The sequence below is a fragment of the Myotis nattereri genome (genome assembly GCF_964212035.1).
Source record: "Myotis nattereri genome assembly, chromosome: 6".
Lineage (NCBI taxonomy): Eukaryota > Metazoa > Chordata > Mammalia > Chiroptera > Vespertilionidae > Myotis > Myotis nattereri.
This window is the reverse complement of record NC_138081.1, coordinates 37,937,685-37,964,102: the sequence shown is the minus strand read 5'-3', so window position 1 is coordinate 37,964,102 and position 26,418 is coordinate 37,937,685. Positions and strand designations below refer to the sequence as shown.

The 26,418-nt window shown below is 40.8% G+C and overlaps 1 protein-coding gene across 1 annotated transcript in view; it reads left to right on the top strand.

The window, feature by feature from the left end:
- Window positions 1–26,418, top strand: part of FILIP1 (filamin A interacting protein 1) — a 192,186-nt gene that overhangs the window by 63,360 nt on the left and 102,408 nt on the right. The window contains exon 2 of the mRNA XM_081094854.1: window positions 12,491–12,772. Coding sequence (XP_080950980.1) covers window positions 12,497–12,772 — 276 coding nt within the window. The 5' untranslated portion in view covers window positions 12,491–12,496. The remainder of the gene's footprint in view (window positions 1–12,490; window positions 12,773–26,418) is intronic.

Here is a 26,418-nt window from a genome sequence, read left to right as displayed (position 1 = left end):
CTCTCATCGATGTTTCTATCTCTCTATCCCTTTCCCTTCCTCTCTCTCTAAAATTCAGTAAAGAAAAAAAAAAAGAATTTCAAGACAGCAACAGCAGGGCATTAAACCGCGTGTGGGGCCCTGTGCAACTGCGCAGGTCATAGGCCTCTGAAACCTGTCCTACCTGTGTTCTCTGTTGTCATCTCCCAGCCTGGCTCCCAGCGAAAGTTATGGCCACGGCCCTTTCTGGGGATGTTTCCTGTCTTTCCTGCTCTCTGGGAACCGTACCACCACTCTCACAGGTGCTGCGTGTTTCCTGAAGTGAAGCTGCGCCTTCGGTTTCTCCCCAGCTTTCGTGGTCTGCGTTGAAGCCCTCTGCTTCGGTGACTCTTCTACTAGCATGCTGCTGCCTTTCCTAGACCTTCCACCTTGCTGGGCGCTTGGCCACTTCTGTCTGTCCTCCATATACTTGCTGAACATCAGTCTCCATCGCCCCCTTTGTACAGACACCTGTGGCTAAGTGTGTTGTTTATCTGCATTTCCTATGGCGTGACTAATGCCAGTGGAAATCCTACGCTGAAACTTTAGCCTGTCAGGTTCTTCCACCTTAGATTCCTCAAACTTTGTGATGGAACCCTTTATATTTATATCCTACCTCAATTTATCTGGAAGAGAAGAATAAGATAGGTGGGCAGATAGCATAGCTACTACATTATCTGCCCCCCCGCCCCCCATTTTCAGCCACTGGGTGTGAGGGGGTGGGAGTGACAGGAGCCATTTCCACTTCTCCCACTTTAAATGCACCCATCAATCATACTTGTCACACAGTCTAAATCAGGGTTGGCAAGCTAAGGGCCAGGGATCAAATTCATCCACACCCATTTGTGTATTGTCTATGGCTGCGTTCGTGTTACAACAGCATAGTTGAATAGGTGCAACAGAGACCACATGACTTGCAAAGTCCAAAATATTAAATATTTACGTATCCCTTTACAGAAAAAGTTTGCTGACCCCTGTGCTAGACGTCACAGTTGAAAACCAAGTGTCTTTGCCTCTGATGGTACCTGTATTGGGTGTTGAGTGGTGTTTTATGACCCCACAGTTAATCTGCCACTGATTAATGCTCCCTGCATTACTACTGCTAGGAAATAGTTTTACGTACATATAGAGAGTAGAACAGGCATTATGATTCCACATACACATAGTAGGTAGAATAGGTATTATTATTCTCATTTTACAGAAGAAAAACTATGGGTTGGAGAGGTTAAGTAACTTGTCCTAGCTTACAGAAGAAGTGACTGTGGGGCTAGAGGTGGGGCACAGCTCTCTTATTCCTTGGAGTTAATAGCCAACAGTTCCAGGAGAATGCAGTATGTTAGGAAAACAAATGCTAAGGATTTTGATGTATGAGGTCATGGGTCCCCTTAAGGTCCACTGTGGGGTTGGGTGGTATGACTAGAGGGTGGAAAAGAGAGGTGGCTATGGATCATTAGGTTAGAAAAAATTATTCCAAAAGATGGTGACTCATTTTCTTACATGCTTCCTGCCCACACACTGAGTCTGAAACTTGTGCATTGTGGTAGCATGACATGTTAGATAAATTAAATTCCTAATGTACCTTAATTAGCTAATCTCAAAGTTCTCTTTACAGTTCTTGCCAACTTTTGCATGCAGAGCAACCAAGGTTATGAAGATCAGTTGGATGACAGAATTCACAGCCCTTCACACAGCATCTTTAAAAATCAGATAAACATTTTTGATGACCTTGTGGCTTCCATTGCTCACCTAGAATGTGTTTCAATAGGAATAATTTTTCCTTTACTCCTTGCTTGGTTATAAAGTAGCTAGGCTCTGTTTTTAATTTAGGCTTCCCATACTCTGATCTAATCCAAGTGATGCTTGGGGACTGTTGGAAAAGGCACGAGTCAGGAGGAGTTCAAAATAGACACAACCCATGACCCCATACATTACAAGTGGCTTTAAATTGTTCTTTCATGTTAAGAAATGGTCCAGAGTAGACTCTAGAGACCATTTAAAGGCCGAGGCATTTAAAGGACACCTGAATACAATTGGCCTATGTGCAGGCAATTAGAATGCATGAAGTCATTGTCAGCCCACAGCTATGTGCAGTATTTCATTTTCTCTCCTGTCAGCATGAAGCAGTGATATCAGCCAAACCACTGCACGTCTTTTTCCTCGAGGAGATTAATCCGTCTTGTTAACATTGACCAGCAATTGTGATTCGCCTCACATTTCTTGAAAATGCAATCGAATTATTTGAGAGTATTTGCAACATAAAGACAAACATTTTTTTTCCTAACAGGAAATTTTGTGCAGTTGGTTCACTGGAATAAAATCAGCTTCTGCACAAAGTAGAATTTTTCTCAATTTGCCTGAAAATCAGTCCAATTTATATCCAGTCGAGTAGCAGTTGTTATGTGCCTGAAGTCTTAGTGACTTTGCCAATTCTGAAAATGTCAAAAGTCAGAACTGCAATAGCAAACTTCCTCTTCAGCTCCTTGACAACCTCAAGCTCTGAGAAGTAGAAAGGCAAGGTGAGGGGGGCATGGGGAAGAGATGTGGTCTTAGAAGAATAAGGTTCTTCTGAGGTTGTGGGATACACAAGTAGAAGCTAGAGGAAAGAATCTACTGGTGGGTACTATGCTCTGTGCCTAAATGTATTTCAGCCCCATGAAACGGTGCCTGTGAATTCTTTGGTATCGCAGTAGCTCTGATATGGTGGTAAAAGCTTCACCCAGATTTCTCCATGCACGTGGGAAACCCAAACATTCTAGTTCAGGCTTTCCAGGTAATGGCCATATTGTTTTGGACCAATAAATAAATCTCTCTAAGCCTCACTTGCCTTATCTTTTATAAGAAGAATAATTCTAGTACCTGCTTTACGGATTGTTATGAGGATTTCATGAAATAGTACTCTAGATATGTGTAATTAACCCAGTGCCCAGAGCATAATAAGCTCTGCAGTGAATGTCAGCAACTATTATTGTGAATAAAAGTGATATTTAAGAATAATTGATCAAATATATATTGCTGAGATAAAGTCTAAGGTTTTTGTCTTCTGGCTACATAGAGGTCTCTTGTTAGTGGGAGGAAATGAGTGATTCTTTTTTTTTTTTTTAAATTAAATCTTTATTGTTCAGATTATTACATTTGTTCCTCTTTTTTCCCCCATAACTCCCCTCCTCCCAGTTCCCGCCCCACCATCCGCCCTCACTCCCCACCCACTGTCCTCATCCATAGGTGCACGATTTTTGTCCAGTCTCTTCCCGCATCTCCCACACCCCTTTCCCCCGCAAGAATAGTCAGTCCATTCCCTTTCTATGTCCCTGATTCTATTATAATCACCAGTTCATTCTGTTCATCGGATTATTTATTCACTCGATTCTTAGATTCACTTGTTGATAGATGCATATTTGTTGTTCATATTTTGTATCTTTACCTTTTTCTTCCTCTTCCTCTTCTTAAAGGATACCTTTCAGCATTTCATATAATCCTGGTTTGGTGGTGATGAACTCCTTTAGCTTTTCCTTATCTGTGAAGCTCTTTATCTGACCTTCAATTCTGAATGATAGCTTTGCTGGATAAAGTAATCTTGGTTGTAGGTTCTTGGTATTCATCACTTTGAATATTTCTTGCCACTCCCTCCTGGCCTGCAAAGTTTCTGTTGAGAAATCAGCTGACAGTCGTATGGGTATTCCCTTGTAGGTAACTGAGTTTCTTTCTCTTGCTGTTTTTAAGATTCTCTCTTTATCTTTTGCTCTTGGCATTTTAATTATGATGTGTCTTGGTGTGGTCCTCTTTGGATTCCTTTTGTTTGGGGTTCTCCGCGCTTCTTGGACCTGTAAGTCCATTTCTTTCACCAGGTGAGGGAAGTTTTCTGTCATTATTTCTTCAAATAGGTTTTCAATATCTTGCTCTCTCTCATCTTCTGGCACCCCTATAATTCTGATGTTGGTACGCCTGAAGCTGTCCCAGAGGCTCCTTACACTATCCTCGCATTTTTGGATTCTTTTTTCATTTTGCTTTTCCGGTTGGGTGTTTTTTGCTTCCTCGCATTTCAAATCATTGACTTGATTCTTGCGCTCCTCTGTTCTGCTGTCGGGAGTCTGTATAATATTCTTTATTTCAGTCAGTGTATGCTTAATTTCTAGTTGGTTCCCCAATATAACATCGAGGGTCTCATTAGTTTTCTTGTAGATCTCATTAAGTTTATCGGCGGCTTCTAAACAGTTCTTGAGAGACCTTAAAAGTGTGGTTCTGAACTCTAGATCTTCCATTGACAATTTTGTCCTGTTTCTTTGTCTCCGCATTTTGTTATGCTTCCTTGGTGCACCCCCTAGTGGTCTTTGTTCGTGGTTTTATAGTTAAATCTTGATTGTTGTAGCTAATTCCAGGGAGGGTTTGACCTCCAGGCCAAGTGGCTATGAGAATCAGCTGTGTCAGCAGTGAGAGAACTTCTGTCCTCTAGGGAGGTGCTAATCTGGCGTTTGCCTGAGGCTATCCAGCAAATGCCTCTGTGCAGGGCTTGGGCGGGGCGGGTCGCACAGGATCAACAGGGTGGGCCTGAGAGAGCAGTTATGGCGACTCTCAATCCTGTCCCCAGGGGCTCTGCCTCTCTGAGTCCCAGCACCCGCTGCAAAGCTCAGAGAGAAAGCTGCACTCGCTCTGACCGAAACCAGGCAGTCCCGCTTCTCCCGCTTGAGTCTGGGTCCCTAAAGACTCGCCCGGATCTGGAGCTCAGAGTCTGTGACTCCCTCCCGATTGAAAACGCCAACCTCGCCCTCTGCCGCCAGCCCGCTCTGCGCACTCTGCACCTCAGAATTTGACTTCAGCACTGCGCCTCCTCTGAGTGTCCGTATGCGTTTCTCTTTCCTCCTAGTTGTAGGACTTCCATTCAGCCAGCGTTCCAGTGGTTTTGGGTGATGTCCGTTCCGTCTTTTAGTTTCACTTTTGAAGTAGTTGTTCAAAGCAGCAAACTCCGGCGTTAACCTATGTCGCCATCTTGGTTCTCTCCCGACTGATTCTTATATAATTCTGGTGTTGGGCCTTTTTAGAAGTGAAGTTTAAGAAGGAAATCTAGTCCTGGAAAACCAGAAATCTGGTGGTTTTCCAGAGATGTTCTCTTTGTTAGATGAAAAAAACAAATATTTAGAACTCAGATTAAATGATGACATTCTTTAGAGGCCACAGGTACTATTAAAATGTCTGAAAAAAGTATAGTGCTCAAACAGAAAGAATATAGGTAAAATTTATTAGAAAACTTAAATTTGAGGGCCTTACTCTTTTTATGTAATCAATGACCATCGATTATATTACTATGTCTAGTGGATAGTGACATCAGAATTATAAAAAATAAAGTATTATAAATAAAACAATATTTAAAATGTATTTGAGGTTAAATGATGAATCACTGATGTTGAAAGTGCCAGAAAAAGTTGTTATTTTGTCATTACTTTACATAATAGTATATTTCTAGATGGTTAAGTGCCTTTCTCTTTATTACAATTGACAATAGCCTTATTTCTGCGATGGAAAATAAAAACCCCACCACGTTATAGATGCTAAAAATGAATATAAAGAGGTAAACTAATGCCCCCTTTTATTAAAATGTTGGTAAAAAAAGTCACTCTATTTTACATTCAGAGTCTTAAAACCCTCAAATGGTATGCTCATTTAGACCCAGGTGTCTAACTTTAAAAGATTTTTTTTTATTTCTCGGTAGTTTCCTGATCTGTTATCTTGTTTTTTCTTTGTTGTGTTATTTTTTGTTTTTCTAGAAATCTTTTCTAGGTCTGCTGTTATCTTGAAAGATATTAAAGTGAATTTCATCAGATATTTCATCATGGATTTAGACTAGGGTAGAATAACATTTTTCTAACTTGCCACAGTTATAATATTTTCCTAGAACTCTTTTTTTTTTCTTCAATTTGTTGCCTCTGACAGGATACTAGTCAAACACCCAGTTTGCTTGGGTTTTAAAAGGATATTGCCTTTGCCCCGTTTGAATGACTAGTAAAGACATAAGTCCAATGGGCAAAGTGAAAAGGGGTACCTTGAACTTTTGATCACAACATCACTGCAGTGACTTCAAGAAAATCCCCTTTCTTGAGAGATGAATTCTAACTTTCATAAAATTACTTAGAAGAATTTTCAGTTAGTCTGAATAGATCTGTCCTAGTAGAATGAAATATTAGGTTATTTTGAGGGTGTTATGACTATTAGATAATGAGAATTGGAAAAAAAATGTCAACATGGCTTGTTGCATAAGTAGGATGAAGAATATTTTTTAAAATTACAAAGGATCTTTAAGGGCAAACCTAGTAACACTTATGATCAGTCTTTGCTATTAGAATGAGTAATAATCTTGTGAGAAGTGCTTGAACATTTCATGAGTTGGGATATTTATAACTAGAGTAATCCAAATAAATAAGATACTCAGGGGGAACAATCTGACATTGATGGAGAATGAACTAGCTGATTTGATTGGTCTTTAGCATCTTAAAATTCACATAGAACTAGAACAGATGTTCCCCTTTGCCGTTAGTGTTGGGTGCTTTGGGTATTGCCATTTATGTTTAAAAGAAAGAATTAGGACAGTTTCTTGCTCATGTTCTGAAAGCCTCACTTGCAGCAGGCCTTTTGCCAGGCCACACTGTCAAAAGTAGGCTTTTCTGTAATTGTGTGCTTCCCCTTTTATCATGTACTATAATTTTTCCTTATAATTCTATAAAGTAATTTAAAAATAGAAATTATATAAATAAAATTATTGCAACATTGCACCCTGTGCACTAGGTAGGTTCTTGAAAAAGTATATAGATAAATAAAAGCAGGAACAGACAGAGGTTGGATACTTGAGAATTATAAGAAAGCTGCCAAAACCTAATTCATGCAGAAAAGAAGTTTTTGTTGGTAGGAATGGGAGTGTTGTGACCTACATTGAATTATAACATGAAAAGACAAATCTAAAAGGAGGTGAGAGCAGGAGTGAAAGTGCTGGGGAAAATCAAGGTCACAATTTGCGGGAGCTAATGAAGATGGGAACTAGCTATAGACTTTATCCTTTAAATATATATATATTGATTTCAGAGAGGAAAGGATAGGGAGAAAGAGATAGAAACATCAGTGATGAGAGAGAATCATTGATCAGCTGCTTCCTGTACATCCCCCACCGGGGATGAGTCCACAACCTGGGGATGTGCCCTGACTGGGAATGGAACTATGACTTCCTGGTTCATAAGTCCACACTCAACCACTGAGCAATGCTGGCTCTGCATTTATCCTTTTCTTTTTACTTGTTCAAATGCTCTAGAAATACTTGTTATTTCATTATAAATGACCCAATGTCTTCATAAACATTTTCTGATTCCTAGGATATCATTCATCTGACAGTATGGTCTAGTTATTGCCCAATTTCTGGGGGTTGGGGAGTGGAGAATGGAAGAGAGATGATCACAGATTAAAGAGGAAGGTTTGGAATAACATTTGATCTTTCTTTTCTTCACACCCTAGTCAGCAAATTCCATGCAAAGTATTGTGGACTAATTACTATGAAAGGAAAAGTGTATTTTGTGAATTATGTTAGGACTAGAGGCCCGGTGCATGAAATTCTTGATGAGGATGGGAGGGAGGCCCTCAGCACAGCCTGCACCCTCTTCAATCCAACCTAAACCAGCAGTCGGACATCCCTCTCACAATCCTGGACTGCTGGCTCCTAATTGCTCACCTGCCTGCTGGCCTGATCGCCCCTCACTGCCTCTGCATGCTGGCCTGATCGCCCCAACTGTCCCCCCTGCTAGCCTGGTCACCCCTATCTGCCCCCCGCTGCCAGCTAGGTCACCCCCCTGCCAGCCTAGTCACTCCTAACTGTCCCCCCCGTCAGCCTGGTCACCCCTTACTGCCCCCCCCCCTCCCCGTTGGCCTGGTTGCCTCCAACTGCCCCCTTCTGCTGGCCTGGTCACTCCACGCAGCCTGCTTGCTCAGGCATTTGGTCGTCTCTCACTAACCCCCCTGCCCGCGTGGTCATAGGCAGCCATCTTGTGAGGGTTAATTTGTATATTACCTCTTTATTATATAGGATAATTTGCTTATTAAGAGAAGAATCTGTGCCCCAAATTACATTGATTAAAAACACACACATTACAAATCTGATGTGATTCTTTGGTTTATTTAAACCTTTCTCTTGAGGAGAACTTCCTTTGAAGAACTTTCTTAGTCTGCACTAAGATGAAGCAAAGGCATTCTTGGCTTCCTTCAGAAAGTTTATTATCTTACGTGTCCAAAACTTGCAGCCATGCGATCAGAGTGCCAGATGCCTTTTCTGTTACCTGTCTGCCACTCCTCTCAGCACAATGGACAGGATTTGGCCAACTGTGATGAAATGTTCACTATTGTTCGACTCTGGGGCTTTTCACACAATAAGTCTGTGATGGTCCCTCTTCAGACTTTGCATCTTGTTTTTATAAGCTGTATCCTTAATAATTGACCAGGTTCCTTCTCAAGTAGATTTAAGATCTGTATTTTTATTGATTTCAGGGAGGAAGGGAGAGGAGAGAGAGATAGAAACGTCAATGATGAGAGAGTATCACTGATTGGCTGCCTCTTGCATGCCCCACACTGGGGACTGAGCCTGCAACCCAGGCATGTGCCCTAACTGGAATCGAACTGTGACCTTCTGGTTCATAGGTCGACGCTCAACCACTGAGCCAAACATGGGCCAGGTAGTAATAGGTTAATGATTCTAGAAAAAGTATTTTTACTTAGCAAACTAATTTCAATTGCTGTGTGAGTTTTGCATGGAGGAAGACATGGATTTCTCCGACTCTTTGTAGTGTGAAGTGAAAAAACAATGCCTTAGTAAGCATTTGTAGATTTATCTGGATCATCTAATTTACAGGGTATTCCTCCGCTCCAATTTGTATGTGTTTAACCAGTTGACTACCACGTATCCAAAACGGAAACCATCCCCACATGCCATGATATTTTGAATTTAATTTTAAAAATCAGTTAGCAATGAATATTATAAAAATAAGTATAGTACTCACAATTTGGGTGTTCTTGAATATTTTCAGCTAAAAATTCTCACATAAAATGATTTTAAAGTTGGTCAGGGCTGCCACTAATGGGAAACATTTTTTTTTATAGATACCCATTGCCATGTGGGGAAGGTCTGCCGATTGTGTCTACAGACGCTTATGGCGGACAGTGGGTTAAGAACTTAGGGGAAAACCCTACAGTGAGTAGGTATTTGGAATCAGACCTGGGTTCAAATCCTAGTTCTTCTATTCAGTAGGAGTAGCTGTGTAATCCAGAAAAATATATTGAATTTCTTTAAACCTTAGTGGTCTCATCTTTAAAATCTCACATCATAGGGTTGATATGAGTATTAAATTAGATATTGTATGTAAAATGCTTAACATACTATGTAACACTTCAGAAATAATAAGTGAGAGCTATTATAATAAGGGAGAGTATGAATGACTCTAGATGTGATACATGGAAGTTCTCTATTGTTTGGACATTTTCTGCTCACAAAATAGAAAAAGGTGGCTTAATGTGGACATTATTAAAGATAGACTTGGTTACACTATTGAGAAACTATGTTTTTCTACCTCACATGTTGTCTTATTCCTTCCTAAAACATTACTTGACTAGTTTGTTATCTCAGTTTGCATTCCTGAGATAGAACAGGTGTTGATTGCTGACTTTGTTGTGGAGATAAAGATAGTAAACCCCATTTGGCTTATCAAAAAGGACTAACATCCATATGCAGATGTCAGAGAAAAGAAATGAATGTGAAATTTCAGTGTCACAGAGGAAAAATATTTGCTAAGACATTAAGATCATGGATCTAGCACATGAGATTTTCCATCAGCCAAAGTAAATTAAGGTGGAAAAAAATGGGGAACTTAAGATTTTGACCTGATATAATATAATTAGATAATTCTAAAATGTGTTTTTTCTGTAATGGATCAATTCTGTAATTAGTTAATTCAATAATTAATGTTCATCAATGAATTAATATAATCCTATAAAAACTATTAATGTTATAATAAAATTTATTTTAAAATACTAATATCAGACTAAAATTTTTAGAAAGAACTAAATATAGAGTTGGTATACGAAAATACCATTTTCTGCATGTTTGCAAATACAATTAATTAAGAGAATGCATGTCACATACAAATAGTTATGCATTTATTCTATTTTAGGAATAGTCTAGTGTTGTAGATACTATAATAGATGCATAAAATCCAGGGAAATAAGACATAAACACATGCTACAGTCAAATACAAATGTCATGTATGATTAAAGCTAAGTATAATTAAGTTTAATACAGCACCCCTCACTTCCTATGCTTTGAGAACCATCTTCTGGAATTTCTATTAACCCATGATCTCAGTTGAAGTTGTCAAATCAATATTTGATGTACCATTCCAAAGAGCCTTAAGATCTTATAGAGAAAGTTATTTCAGATAAAAGGAATTCACATGTGGTATGGAGTCATAGGGAGTCACAATTCAGTTTGGGAAGCCCATGTGTCTTAGCTGTGATGTGTAACAGGTCAAGAGTTAAATGTGAAACTTTCTGTTCATCATCTCTTTTTCCTTTGGCTCGGGGCTGAAAGCAGCCCACTCTGCCCACAAACAAGCTGTGATGAAATACAGCAGGTCTGCTCTGAAGTGCTCTGGCTCCCATTACAAAGAAACCTCTCTTCTTTGTTCATCATCGAAGCACAAAAGATGCTCTAAAATTCCAAGGACAAATCACTGAATTAACCGGAAAACAGGGTGCAGGGTTAAGAACCACCCCACCTCTTGTGTTTATGTTGTTCATAGTTAGAGTGCTGTAGAGAGTACACACACACACACACACACACAGTAGGAGTTCACTTCAAAAAAGAAGCATGAATGTAGATTTCAAGATTTGTTGGAAGAATTGAATATTCGCTATCTGAAAGGAAACACCACACGGTATTTATTTTTCTATTATAAACGTAGTGATTTGAAAAGCTTTCCTTAGTTTCTTAAATATGATTGGGTTCATAAAGGAAATTTACTCTATAGTTAACTGGGATGAGTCATGAAAATCTTGCTGCTTAGTTGTTCTGAGGAAGGGCTATTCATCCTGTGAGTTCTAAATAAGCCCATGCACTAACTTACTATATTTAAGGGTTTAGGCAAAATTTGTAGCGCAGCCCCCAGGATATTAGAGCTCTCTTCACAGCACTTTGAATCCTAGCTTTTGAGTTCAGTATATTTACAACATACCTGTTGGTTAAGTTCTTTTGCCCAGAGACTGACATATCTGTAAAACGTTCATCATGGAATGACTCAGAGGTGCTTCCCACAGGACAAGTTAGCTGCTGCTTTTGTTTTTGTTCCCCGCCCCCCCCCCCCCCCCCGGTATTTTGCTATAAAATATACTGTTTAAAATTTTGATTTTGTAGTTGATCTGTTTTCTCACAATTCTTTGTGCTTTTATTCACATTCCTGTAAATGACTGACATTAAGAAAACAAAAGCAACAACCTGATTTTGAAAAAAAGAGGCCATGGAAAAATAGAATTCCATATCACTAAAAATTACACCACCCTCTTCCCTTTGCTTTTCCTGTTCCCTCTCTCTTTGTCAAGCCCCTCTCCAACCTTTGTGGATTTTTCTGCACCTTGTGACTTCCATTTGGTTCCTGGCAGGGTTTGAGGTTTGAATTTTCTGATGGAGCTGGAATCACTTTTAAAAAAATAAAAAGTTTTATTTTACACTTTAGATCCACAGAACTGTCGCAAAGATAATACTGGGGGTTTCCCAAATACCCCACACCCAGTTTCCTCTATAATCAGCATCTTACATTAGCCTGATACATTCACCATAATTAGTAAACCAATATTGATACATTATAATTGACTCAAGTCCATACTTCAGAGTTCCTTGATTTTCCCCTAATGTCACTTTTCTGTTGCAGGATCCCACCCTGGATGCCATATTACATTTCGTTGTCATGTGTCCTTAGGCTGCTCTTGGCTGTGACAGTTTTTCAGATTTTCCTTGCTTTTTATTACCTTGATAGTTTCAAGGTTATTGGTCATGAATTTTATAGAGTGTCTCTCATTTGGGATCTGTCTGATCTTTTTCTCATCATTAAACTTGGGTAACGTTTTGAGGGAGGAAGACCACAAAGGCAAAGTGCCTTGCTTATCACTTCCTATCAAAGATACATACTATAAACATGACTGATTACTACTGATGTTGACCTTGATCATTTGGCTTGAGATATTTGTCATGTTAGAATCACATTTTCACTTTTTCTTGAAGACCATTAAGGCGTTTTTCTGAAGATTTTAATAATACATTAATTAAAGCTATAGGGAAACTAAGTGGAACCGATCTTTTTTTATTTTTTTATTGGTGATGTAAAGCTGCAACAAGTCTTTAAGTAGTTAGAACAAATATAATTTCAATGGTGGTAAAATATCTAATCTTTCTTTGTGTTAGGTGGGAATGAGATCCCGAAACCAGGGTGGTGAAAGTTCATCCAACGGGCATATCTCCTGCCCCAAATCCTCCATCATAAGCAACGTTGACGATAAAAGTCTCTCAGAAGATGCAAAAAAGAAGAACAAATCAAATAGAAAGGAAGGTGATGTCATGGCCTCAGGAACTGTCAAACGACACCTAAAACCATCTGGAGAAAGTGACAAAAAGAATAAGAAATCCTTGGAGTTATCCAAAGAAGACCTCATCCAGCTACTCAGTATAATGGAAGGAGAGTTGCAGGTAGAATCAAATTTTCTAAACTATTGTGTTTCTAGTTTCTAAGCTATAAAATAAGAGATTATGAATCTGTCTGTCTCACTGAATTACTAACTTCATGGGGGAAAGGGCTATGTTTTTCTTATTCATTTTAAAATCCTTATTGTCTGGCATCAGTTTGCACTGAATATATATTTGTTGAATGAAAAAATAAATGAATAGCTGATTTTAAGCTTCTCAAGAAGCAGAAAATTTCTTCATGATATGATTTTGGTAATAATTTAACACAGGCCCTATACTTAGTAGTAGGTAATCTAATTTAATTAGGTAGCTTATTTAATTTAGCCTTTGACTATGGTTGAAAATCAGAAAATTCATGATTATTAGAAGACCAAGATCAAGTGCCACTTTTGATTTTTTCCAGAAGGTAGAGTAAAAGAGAGATCAAGAGACAGAGGAAAGAAAGAGGGAGAAAGGGAGGGAAAGAGAAAGAAGGCTTTGTTTAAACCAGCCTTACACTTTTCTTATTTTTGTAAGTTTCAGCTTAATGTCATAGGATTTGAGATGCACACAAATAAGCAGAACATTGCGTTGTGAAGACCTATTACTTTCACAAAGTATTTTCAAGTCTATTATCTCATTCAATATCAATACAAGTGTGGGTACCATTATCTATTTATATATATAAAAGGCTAATATGCTAAGTGTCTGTCCGACTGGTAGCTATGATACGCACTGACCACCAGGGGGCAGATGCTCAACGCAGGAACTGCCAAGCTGCAGTGACTTGGCAGCGGAGGTTCTCAGGTGACACACCCTGAAACCAGAGAGAAGGGAGCCCGATTCCTCATGGGGCCATGAAATTCCACCTTCAGCTGGGGCACTGTCAGCCCCGAATTTGGTTTACTGCACACTTGCATTTGCATTACACACCCTGTATGACAGCAACTTTGCAGAGTGCCCTGTCGCACTCTGGGACCCTGCTGGGGTCCAGCCCCAGCGGGTCCAGGGGTTCCCAAAGGTGTGGACGGAGTCGGCGAAGAATGTTTTTACACGGAGACAGCGTTCAAACTCTCTAGCTTTCCTTAGTCTCCGTGGATCTTCCCTGTGCCTGGCTGAGGCCACAGAGAGAGAGATCCCAAGGCAAGCTGAGCCTTTATTTTATAGTGAGAGGTAAACAAGGTAGTGGTTTCCATTAGTTACACAGTTCTTGTGAGTTTCACTTGTTTTGACCATGGTTATACTTCCTGCACTTCCTCAGCCCGTTAGCTTCCCAGATAAGATCTAGGGAGTGTCATAAGGTCAAGCCTAATTATGCTAAGAGGACTGTGCCCTCTAAGCTGGGAATTGTTTGTGACTTTGCCCACAGGTCAGTCCGAGGCTTAACCTTATATCAGCTCCCTACATCTCACCCTTCTTTTATTTTTTAAGCTACTATAATGAGAGTTTTTAAGCTACCATAATGACAGTAAAACTTAAGCATCAAACACAAAACTCTGGCTATTAAAGCAACAACAAAACAATGCCAATGCAAAACCCAAAACATTTTAAAACTTGAACATAACATTTTTAAAACTAGTAATAATAATAAAACAATGGCAATGCAAAACAGCAATAAGTGAGAAATCAAACCACAGTAACATTTTTCTACCAAATGAAAGTTTCTTTTGCCAATTTACTCAAGAGTCCTCTGACTTGGCTGAGAGAGTAGTTTCCATTTCTTGCTTTTCTACCATATGCAGGGCCTCAGTTGTTAACTTCTTCAGCTGACCCCAAGTCAGTGGTTTGGTTGTCCTTGTTGATCTGGCTAGCGGGTGATGTCACTGGCGACGGGCTTCCCGAAGTGTCACCGTGTTGTACGGCTGGATCAAACGGTCCATCAGGGCCGTGTTTGATGATGGTGTCGGTGTCTGGGGAGGAGTCAGCTGTGACCTCTGGGTCAGCTGAAATGGATGATACTGGGGAGGAGGAGGAGGAGGAGGCAGAGATGGAGGGTAGTAGAAAAAGAAGAGAAAGCAAAAGAACTACAAGGCATTGAAGTGCTTAGAAAAAAGAGGAAGAAGAAAGTGAAGAAGGCAGCATCCTGGCACAGCCCTTTCCTTCAGCTGCCCCTTTCCCTGTGGTCCAAGGTAGAAATGGGAAACAAGTCCTGTTGCAGTGAGAGGGCAGCTGCTGTCAGCCAGTCTCTATCTTTACCTGGGTCCCGATCTGAGCTGGGCCAAGTCTCTTTCTGTTCCTGATCTAATGTGGGCCAAGTCTCTTTCTGTTATCTGGGTCCCGATCTGGGCTGGACATGGGAAGCGAGAAGCAGCCATGGGGGCAGGAGACCTTCCTCAGAAGGGGCGAGTGTTCAAGCCCCTGCACAATTGGGGGGATGAGGATCTGTGCCCCACCTCTGTTGAACCCCAAGTTCTCTCCTACTGGCCCCCCGACTGTGCCTGTCTTAGGTCGCCCCACCCTGTGGGGTCTTACCCGTCTTTGACTACCAGCCATCTCTGGACCAAGTAGGGTGATGTGAGGTTCAGTTCTGTCTCCTTGGTAGCCTATGCCCCTGTGGCCTCCATGCCCAGCAACTGCCTTGGGATCCCCTCGCCTGCTGGCGGGGTCCCGGCATTGATCACATATCTTGGGAAACCCAGGTTTCTTCTCCAGAGAGGGCCCAGCTTATGCCATTGGGCGAGAGACAGATCCATGGTACCAGCCAGCATGACCTCAGTAAGAACAGAGAACTCAGGCAACAGCTGTGGGCAAATGGATTGTGAGAAGAGGGTCCCTCTTGACACAAGGGCAAGAGGGGCCAATATAGGACAAAGGAGAGTCCCGGGACAGGGCTTTCTCAGCTCAGGATGTCAGGCTCCTGGTACAAGACAACTCCATGTATGGGGCATATACCAGACACTCCCAGTCATGGCAGAAAAGGGAGGTTCCCTTCCTGGAACAGTAGGGTAGGGAGATTCTAGAAAAGGCTGTGTTCAGGAGAGAAGGAGCAAGGCCAAAGAACCAGCAAACAAGTAGTCAGATTTTTTAAAAAGGAAAAAGGAAAGGAGATGTGGGGCAAAGCTGGGACATAAGGACAGACGAATAGGAGGCACATGTGATCCTTCCAATGGACAGGTGGTTCCAGCTCAGGGCTGCACATCTGCTGCAGACGGGCACTGGTCATGTGTGCTAACTCAGCCTCCCAGGGGTGACGGTCCCCAGGAGGGAGGCAGAGGCTGCTCCTTCTGGAAAGATACAAAACACAACCTCTTCCCCACATCATTACTAGATCTTGTAAAACTCTTGTCTGGTTTGCATCCTTCCACTGGGCTAAGTCGGCAGAGGCTATTGTACAGGAGGCTCGACGCCTTTTGGCTGCTGTACAACCCTCTGCAATGTATTTCCAAAAAGTCTAACATATAACATTATTCTCCCCCCCCCCTTTTTTTTTAATCAGACCAATGAGTAACATATTTTGAATTCCTGATTATTTCAGAGAAAACACATTTTATTTTTTCAAAAACAAGTTATACATTAGATATTTAATTAATTTCTCCCAATTCAATTTGCACTTTAAACTTTCAGAGCTTACAAGTCAAATATTAGCAGTTCTTTGATTAACTACACTTTTATATTTTTAAGAATAAATTTTAAAATCTAATAATTAACTTTAAACCATGTTTTTTCTGCCCGGGGAAACTGAGAAGCAAATTTGTAGGTATTAAAAAATGACTACTAGCGGAAAGCTGATTTCAAAGGAGCCACCTCTTGGCCGCTTGACCTTATCTGGGAAAGTCAGCTAGCAAAAGGTGTAGCCATTGAAATGCTAACATTCCTAAAGATGGCTACTGGTGGGAATTGGATTACCTGCACGCTAGGGGAAGGGGTGTCTACCCCTCCCTCCATTAAAAAAGGGTGTAGCTTTAAACTTTTTAATGGCAAGAAAAGAGACCTTAAACTTTCAGAGCTTCAAACCTTAGGTAGCAAATTAAATACTTAGCATTTTTCAAATCAATACTTTTACATTTAAGGATACATTTCAAATAAAATATAATGCATTTTTAATTAGTAGATTAATTTCTATCATCTAGACTTCATACTAGGCATACTCAGATCGACATTTCAGTATTATAAATCTCAATACTTTTAGATGATTTGAACTTAAAAGTTTTAAGTTTCCAGCCAATAAGCCTGGCATAGCTGCTAAATTTCAAAATGGTCACAATTTTCCTGCTGGAGAAGTCAAGAAGCAAACCCATAGCCATTCACATGTAAACTTGACTATCAACTTCCTGGTGGTACTTGCCTCAGGGGTGGGAAATTTCAAAAGAGCTACTTTAAATCGCCTTGGGAAACCAGCCTGTATTTCTTTCTCAGGTTCATCTCTGCCATTTTTAAGGCCGAAACAGTCTTGGGTTTTTATTCTGTACACAGCAAAAGGTCAAGTTCAGCTCAAAACTATGCGCACTCGTTTTTAAACTGGCCTTTTCCCTTTACATGTGCACAGAAATCCCGGATGCATTTCTAAATTTTGTAAAACTTTTTCAATTACAAGGACTTTAAATTAGAATATTTGGGTAGGGGGCATCCACACTGGATGGCCACATGAGCTTCTTTCTTCCCTTCCCTGCTTTGGGGGAAGTTTCAGCAAATGACTCAGATGGCATATTTTTCCCAAAGTCATGCTTAATAGAAAAAGACATTTTAAATTTTTTCCTATTGCGCTTTCTAAAGTCATGGCTAGCAACCAAGGTTATCTTAGCTAAAGTTTGGTTGTCATAAGATGTTCTCCGGTAATGTTTAAATAAAACATTGAGTAATCTCATTGTGGGAAAGCTTATAGCTCTGCCCTCTCCTGCCACCTTTGAATCTCTCCATACCAGAGGCGGATTCGGCAGCGGGGTTTCATTTCTTATTACAGATTTTAGATTCCAAATACAAATTAAGATATTAATTTGAACAAGAAACCACATTGAGGTGACCATGGCACTCTTTTTTTTTTTTTTTTCAAGTTCTGACTAACTTTTTGGCAAACTTTTAATATCTACTGTACCTTTTTCAAGAAAACAAGGGTTATGTTCTATAATAACATGCAAAAACTGTAAGAGATTACCTTCTGAAACTTTAACTCCTTAAGCATGCAAATCAATAGTTTATCATAAAGTTTCTTACTTTTTTTAAAAGCCGAATGTACTTTTTAAAGCCAAATCCTGCCCCGTTAGCCTGGTTAAGAAAACCTTCCCAGCCTACTTACAGATCTGGAGAGCTAACTTTGATGTGTTAAAACTAAGTAAAATGCACTTACTCAATCCGAAGCAGGCATTAAAAAGAAAAACCCCAAATGCTCTCTTGTATCCATTTTAAGAGTAGGATTGGCGCTTTCCTCTATTACCTGAGTCCTGATCTATCACCCCAGGGAGAGCTTGCCAATCCTGCACTTTCCCGGGGTGGAAAGGCTGCAGTGGGGTTAAGGATAAGGCTCCTTGGGCCTACCTTCTCCCATGCCTTTACATTTACCTTTCCAGCACCTTTCCTTCCTCAGAAAAGCATGGACACACTTGTATAAAACATTCCGTCTGACTAGGAGTAACCTTAACTCCTCTGCTAGCAAGCATATGTGTTAAAAGATCAATACGGAGTCTTTTTTCTTCTAGACTCAGTATGGCAAACTTCTCATTCTACAGATCAATACAGAATCTTCTTTCTTCTAGACTCAGTATGGCACATCTTCTCAATCTAAGTTCTGTACTATCCACCCACTTACCCTACTTATCCTCTATAGGGGGGTCTGCAGCACCCTATGGTGGAGTCCTATCCGTCCCGAGTGCGGGGGTTCTCAATGTGTGTGTGGGGGCTTACCTAGGGGAATCCTGTTCGGCCTGTCCGGGCGCCATATGCTGGGGTCCAGCCCCAGCGGGTCCAGGGGTTCCCAAAGGTGTGGACGGAGTCGGCGAAGAATGTTTTACACGGAGACAGCGTTCAAACTCTCTAGCTTTCCTTAGTCTCTGTGGATCTTCCCTGTGCCTGGCTGAGGCCACAGAGAGAGAGATCCCAAGGCAAGCTGAGCCTTTATTTTATAGTGAGAGGTAAACAAGGTAGTGGTTTCCATTAGTTACACAGTTCTTGTGAGTTTCACTTGTTTTGACCATGGTTATACTTCCTGCACTTCCTCAGCCCATTAGCTTCCCAGATAAGATCTAGGGAGTGTCATAAGGTCAAGCCTAATTATGCTAAGAGGACTGTGCCCTCTAAGCTGGGAATTGTTTGTGACTTTGCCCACAGGTCAGTCCGAGGCTTAACCTTATATCAGCTCCCTACAGGACCCCTTGGGGGATGTCGGGGAGCTGGTTTCGGCCTGATCCCCGCAGGCCAGGCCGAGAGACCCCAGCTGCTGGAGGGACCCCGCTCACTCCGCAGACGCCCTTCGATCCTCCGGCCACCCTAGGTGCGGCCGGCCAGGGAGGGACCATGGGAGGTTGGCTCCAGGGCGTGTCTGGTCCTTCTCGTCCAATCCCGCCCTGCCGGCCACCTTCTCATTAATTTCCTTTCAATGTGCACGAATCTGTGCACCAGGTCACTAGCAGTTTATAATGAGGAAACTGAGGTCCAGAAGGGTTAGGGGTTTGTCTAGATCTCATCTCAGGCCTCCTCCTTCTTGGTCCAGTGCTCTTTCCACAGTCTGTTCTCACTAACCTTCTGGAGCCACCTGAGCCATGTCCCCCATTCAGGGTCTGTTCTTAAGGACCCAGAGGAAGTTGGGATTCTTCTGAGTACCTGAGCTCTAGACAGTTATATTTCTGGAAGTGGGGAAACCATAACTTCTCTTTCCGGTCTGTGTTGGGTCGGGGTGGGGTGGAGGAGAAGATGACTTAAGAGTGGAGATGCCGTTTTCCTTTTTGTTTTCGTTAGGTTCTAGGGCAATGATTTTCAACTGGTGTGCTGGAAGAATTTTTTAAAACATGTGATACCTGACTATTTAGTCAGGGTCATTGACCTCTGTTCCTTTAAGATTGTCAAGTGAGAAAATGACAACAGCCAACGCAAACAATAGCTGTCCAGTGTAAATGAATCAAAATTATAACTATTTTTTGTCAGATTGACAATATATATATATTTTTGGCGTGCAGCAGAATTTAAGTAATTACTTTATGTGTGCCATGAGATGAAAAAGGTTGGATACTAGGGGAATACTAATGATTGTGTGAGATAAACCTTTGTTTGGAGCTGTTAGCATCAGAGGTATTATTTTCAACCTACCCTAATCTGTTTCTGTTCTCATCTGTGTGTGCACATAGATAAGGAAACCCCTGGGGTGAAGAGAAATAGAAAACATTACAAAACTCAAATTAAAACAAGCAAACAAACCTGATTGAGCTTACCATTTACCTTTGGATAAAAATCACATTTGCATTTCACAAGGAAAGATGAAATTTTCCAGAGCACCACCATTACTAACAATAGCTTTACCACTTTCAGAAATGTGGTTAATGTTTTGTCTATTAACATTTATTGTGTAAGGAGGCAGAATATACTAGTTCAAGTTTTTAAGCTGCCCCCAGCAGACATTATTGACCTGAGTGGAAGGTACAATGGTTGCCTTTGAAATCATCACTAAACAATGTCACTTCTCTCCAGGCAGGGTGGCCTGTGTGGAGCCTGTGGCTCTTCCAGACTCTTATTTCTGCAGAAGGCTGTTATATCATGGTGGATTCTGAAAGGCATTTAAGGTTCATGTGGCTTTTATGTTTGTCATGTTGCCAGATATGAATCAATAGCTTGGGCTTTCAAATACAGGGTGAGGCACACATAGGTTTACAGTTGTTTGCATGGGAAAGAATACAATAATAAGTAATAATAGAATAAACTCTGTGCTTCATGTACTCACAACTGTAAACTTACTTTTGCCCCACCCCTGGACATACCCAAGACATCAAAGAAATTAGCAAGAAATACATTCTGCTCTCCATTAATTTTTATGAATACAGGATACCTTAGCTTATACAATAGATGTATTTCTGAGCAGTAATAAGTAAGTAAAAAGTGTAAGATACTTGTGGGGGAGGTAGTGAACAAAAAGAGACATGAAAAACCTGATATTTTAAGGAATTCCATGGTGCATTCATTTGCAAAGTAAATAATTCATCCTCCACATATTTATATGAGCTCACATACATATGTAAGTATGTGTACTTGTAAATGCAGATTGTGCAATATTAGACTTGTTAAAAATGAGGATGTTCCTATATTTAGAGCTGACGATATGTGTTTGGGTAGCCGACACCTGTACTTTATTAGCATTATCACATGGGGGGGGGGGTTGCAGCTAAGAGTGGGAGGCAGTTGGCATTAGCAATCATGAGTAGGCTGGTAAAAATGTGGCAGCTATGTGCCAGGTTTGCCAGACCAAAGATAAGAAAACAAATCTATATAAAGATTTTGTACTGAGAGGAGAGGCAGGGATATGCCTTGTGAGACAAGTTACCCCAGCTCAGGCCTATATGCCATTTGGCTAGACATGTCTGAGCATTTAGTGTGTTGTCTCCTAGACCTTCACAGTCCACCTATTACTCTTCCTTTATAGAGTGGCCATACATGACTCATACACCCTTACTCTGGAGGTGGTGTTCCAAGGTTCTATAAAATTTTGGGACTGACATGCGTTTTGAGATATCTTATTTACCCCTTTTATACTATCTGTGTGAAACTGGCGCTCAGTGTATGTGAGTTGCCAGGGTTGCTCAGCACTTTCGTTACATTTGCTCTAGACCAGTGATGGCGAACCTTTTGAGCTCGGCGTGCCAGCATCTTGAAAAACCCTAACTTTACTCTGGTGCCGTGTCACATATAGAAATTTCTTGATATTTGCAACCATAGTAAAACAAAGACTTATATTTTTGATATTTATTTTATATACAGTGGGGCCTTGACTTACGAGTTTAATTCTTTTCGTGACGGAGCTCGTAACTCAAATTACTCGTATGTCAAATCATAAAGTGAACGAGTGAGACACGTGATGCTGGGCTGATGTTGTGGCGTTCACTGTGATGTTCGCTGCGCCAACTAGCGGTGGGGTATCTGAAGCTGGCTTGTAACCCGAATTTTAGCTCTCAACTCAAAGCAAAAAATCGGCCGAGAGACGGTATCTCGAAAAACTTATTAGTCGGGACACTCGTAAGTCAAGGCCCCACTGTATTTAAATGCCATTTAACAAAGAAAAATCAACCAAAAAAATGAGTTCACGTGTCACCTCTGACACGTGCGTCATAGGTTCGCCATCACTGCTCTAGACCTAAATTCTCTGTCTTATCTCCCCAACAGGATAAGCCTTCTTCTCTGTGTGTCACCCTACTTCTCCGTCTCTCAGTCCAATGCCCCTCCCACTGTATCATTTACACTCTAGAGATGTTCAAGGGTGGGTTCCTTTATATTTATTCTTTACCTTTAGAATTTCTTTCAAGCAGTCTAATGTGAACTTTGAGGCCAAAGCCATTCTTGAAAAGATAAAATGTTTTAGGTAAGAGAAATAGAGTTAAGAGAAACGTTTCTCATCATGGATGTGGAATATAATCTAAGCCATGAAATTTGGTTGTGATCTGGGAGTGAGAAAAATGGGAAGATCTCAGTGCCATATGGCCATGGGCTGGGTACTATACCAATTGGGGGGCTTCATATTCACTACTCTATGCGGTTGTGCCCTGAAGATGTGCAACAGCTTAGCCTTGGGGGACTGGAACTGCTAAACAAAAGAAGTAGGGTGGCCCAGCCAGGATTGCTCAGTGGTTAAGCGTTGGCCCATGAACCAGGAGGTCACAGTTCAATTTCCAGTCAGGGCACATACCCAGGTTGTGGGCTTGATCCCCAGTGGGGTCGAGCTATATGGCACTCCTATCTTCCCATTTTTCTCACTCCCAGATCACAACCAGACTTCATGGCTTAGATTAAATGTTTCATGATGTGAAACGTTTCTCGTAACTCTATTTCTCTTACCTAAAAAGATTTTATCTTTTCACAGAATGGCTTTGGCCTCAAAGTTCACATTAGACTGCTTGAAAGAAATTCTAAAGTGGGGTCCCTTGTTTTCAAGTCACACCTTAGTAGATGGTGCAGGAGGCAGCTGATTCATGTATCTCTCTCATCTCTCTCTCATTCTATCTCTCTGCCCCTCTCCCTTCCCATCTCTAAAATCAATAAAAACATTAAAAAAAAAAAGACACACAGAGACGAGGGCTTATAATATTGGGGAGATAAGATTAATACCAGGCCGTGGCTGGTGTTGCTCAGAGGTTAGAATAATATCAGATCTACCTGTAGGAGATGTACCCTGCAGTGGCTTGGGGAAAAGGAGGCGATGGAGGCCCAGACAGGCTTTTCATGCTAATTCTCTTTCTCAGACTCCTTCATTCTCTCCAACTCTGTATCCAAGGTTCTGGACATTAGACATAGTTCTGTAGATTTTCTGGTTCTAGTGGTCGGCCACCTGGGGAATCCATTATTCCATCTATGGGAATTTGGTGAGCCAACATTATAAACAGCATGACCTTCATTGTTAGCATTGGCACCTTGCAAAAATTTGCAAATTTGCTGTCCAGATATCCAGGGAACTCTTGAAGTGCACCTTTAACGGCCATAAATTATATACGGAGTTGTCCTTCCCAGGAACCTTTGCATTTTAAAGTATCATGTCCTGAACTGGTGATGTCGTGACCTTTGTAGACAAAAGCTTGTTGTTTCAGCACAGTGACTGGCTGACGTTGCCTGCATAGAAATAGCAGAATGGTTTTGTGTCATTGACTGCTTCCAATAACAAGTGCTTTTCAATAAATTGGAACATATTTACTCTCTGGGTGAAAAACTGGTCACATATTTCCCAGACTAAGCTGAAAATAATAAAATAGAACACCCAGACCATTATTTAGGCACCATGATTAATTTCCCTGTGTATTTGTCCAAAAATAGCACTTTAAAGAAGTCATTCAATTTGGCTGTACTAAAAATGACTAAAGTTCAAAGGAAATGGTACTGACATAAAAAAACCATAATACAGGAAAATTTGGCAGAAGGATATTCTCATAAAATGATTAAAAAACAGTGTCCTTCCTTGGCTGGTGTGGCTCATTGGTTGGAGCATCACCCTGTACACTAAAAGATTGTGGGTTCGATTCCTGGTCAGGGCACATACCTGGGTTATGGGGTCAGAATTTACAGGAAGACAATAGATCAATGTTTTTTTCTCTCTCTTTCTCCCCCTCTTTCCCCTCTCTCTAAAATCAATAAGTATGCCCCTGCATGAGGATTAAAACAACAACGACAACACAGGATCCTAATTCTTTCTTTTTCTTAATGCAAAAAAATTTTTAGCTATTTTATGTAGTAAATTTGCTTGATGTATTCCACTTGAAAATATTTTTAAAAAACCAACCTCAAATGGTTTCATCATTTTCCCCTTTATCCTTTTAGTTAGTTCTCTTCCACCTGTGTATAAGGAGGCTCAGAGAAAGCTGGATACCATAACTTTGCATTTTCCAACCTGAGTCAGAGATAGAGTCATCCATACATTGAGAAATCTACCTTCATCCTGGGAGACAGGCAGAAGAAGGTGTTGTATTTCAAAGATGATTTATGGAATAGATAATATGCCTGCAGATAGTTAAAAGTTTTCTCTTTTCTCTCCTTCTGGGGTTCCTAGCCATTTCCTTTAATATTGTTCACTAGTTATTCTTTACCTCTCCACCACCTACTATAGGTGAGCCCTCTATCTGCTCTTCTTTCTCAACAAGAGCTCATTCATTCTTAGGGTATTAATTAATTGATTGATTGACCATAGTGTTTACAAAATATTGCTGTGCTAGAAGTCTGAGGAATGCAAAAGTGAATAATAATAATACTCAAAGCTAAGATTTGATGAGTTCCTACTATGTGCCAAGCATGGCTTTAGGCACTGGTTATTACAGCAGTCATAAAGAAAGAGTTTATGACCTGATAGGATAGATGAGAATGTATAGGAATGAATATTCTATGGGGTAATTGAAATGCAAATTATGGGAGTACAAAGGAGGGAAAGATTATGAAGATTTCAAGAAATGAGTAAAAGCTTCATTGAAGAATTGGTCCTTGAAGAATTTGTTAGGTTTGGACGGGTAGAGATTAGCGTAGGGGCAACATGAGCAGAATCAAATACAGAGTAGGTGAGAAAGTATGGGTCATGTTCATCAGTGAACAATTTGACTCAGTAGAGAAGTATTTGGTGGAAGTAAAACTATACCACCATTTGGAGACTATATACAAGACATTTAAAAAATAATAGTTAGAAGGTATGAGGATCCCAAGGGAGTGGAATGATGCAGAAGCCAAGAGAGTCAAGATTGTCAAGAAGAAGAGAGGGGTGTGTCAGGCATATCAGCAGAAAGTTTCAGTTAGATATGACTGAAGGGTTATCATTGGGTTTGTGAATCTGCAGGTCATTGGAAACATTCGCCAGAGCAATTTCAATGAGTTTAAGCTTATTTTCATTGGTTTGAGAAATGAAGGGAAGTTAGAGAATTAGAGTAACATGTTTCTGTTGAAAATCCAGGAATTTAGAAAAAAAACTTAAAAGAGTTATTCAGATTTTCTGTGTTGTTTTTGTTGTTGTTTTTTTTAGACATAGCCAAATATCTCCCCTCCCTTATTTTTTTAAACATAGCAATAAATTGTTTGGCATGTGTTAAGCCCAGGTTTCAGGATCCCCAAAAGACCATCAGGGAGCTGAGTCTGATGCAAAAGCAAAAGAGCCTTTATTCGAGCTAGCTTGAGCTCCCGGCCCACCACACTTGCTGAAGCAGCTGCAGGAGGCAGAGAGAGGGAGCTCTGTGGGGAGAGGGGTTTTATAGGGGGGTTGGAGTAAGGGGAGGAGAGGGGACTGTGGGCCTTGCTGATTGGCCAGGCGCAAGTCGGGGTCTTGTTACACAGGATGTGGTTGTGTCTATGGCGCGCACTTCCCTTGATTACCATTGGTTAGTTTAAAGAAATCCATTGGCTAGCAGAGGCTTGGGCTTCCGGGAAGAAGCTCCTTGCTGAGCACATGGCTAATGGCTGCTGCCCAAAAATGGAGGATCGGGGGCAAGATGGAGGGCGTAGCCCTTGCCCTTTCAGCATGGAGTATGCCCTTAGTACACATTTGTTGACCTCCTGCTTTGAAATCACCATGTTGCTTTCCTCTCCCTTTGAGTGTTAAGTGAAACATGGGATTATTAAAAAGTAAAAGGCTAAAACAGTGTGTCTTGAATGCCAAGTCCTGTGGGGAAGTGTAGAACCCAAAAGGTTTGGTAATTGACCTTATTAGTGTTGACTTTGAGTCTTGATTTAGTTCCTGTCTGTATAATAATGGGTTGTTATGATAATTATTTTACAGATGCTGTTTGGAGAGCTTTGGATAAGAAAGGAGGACAAAGATAGGATAGTAGCTAGAGGGAAACTCAGGTCAAGGGAGGGTTTTGAAAAATGAAAGAGACTTTACTGTGTTTATAGGTTAAGGGGTTATAGGACCCGAAAGGAGCAGAGTCAAGGACAGAAGAAAGAGCAAAGGTTTTTGATCAAGCAGAGTCTTGGAGAAGGCAGGAGGGAACCGAAGGTATGGTTTGGGGGATGACCTTGGGTTTGCCCTTGAAAAGAAGGGAGACCCTTCATCTTCTGTGACAGAGAGAAGGAGAAAG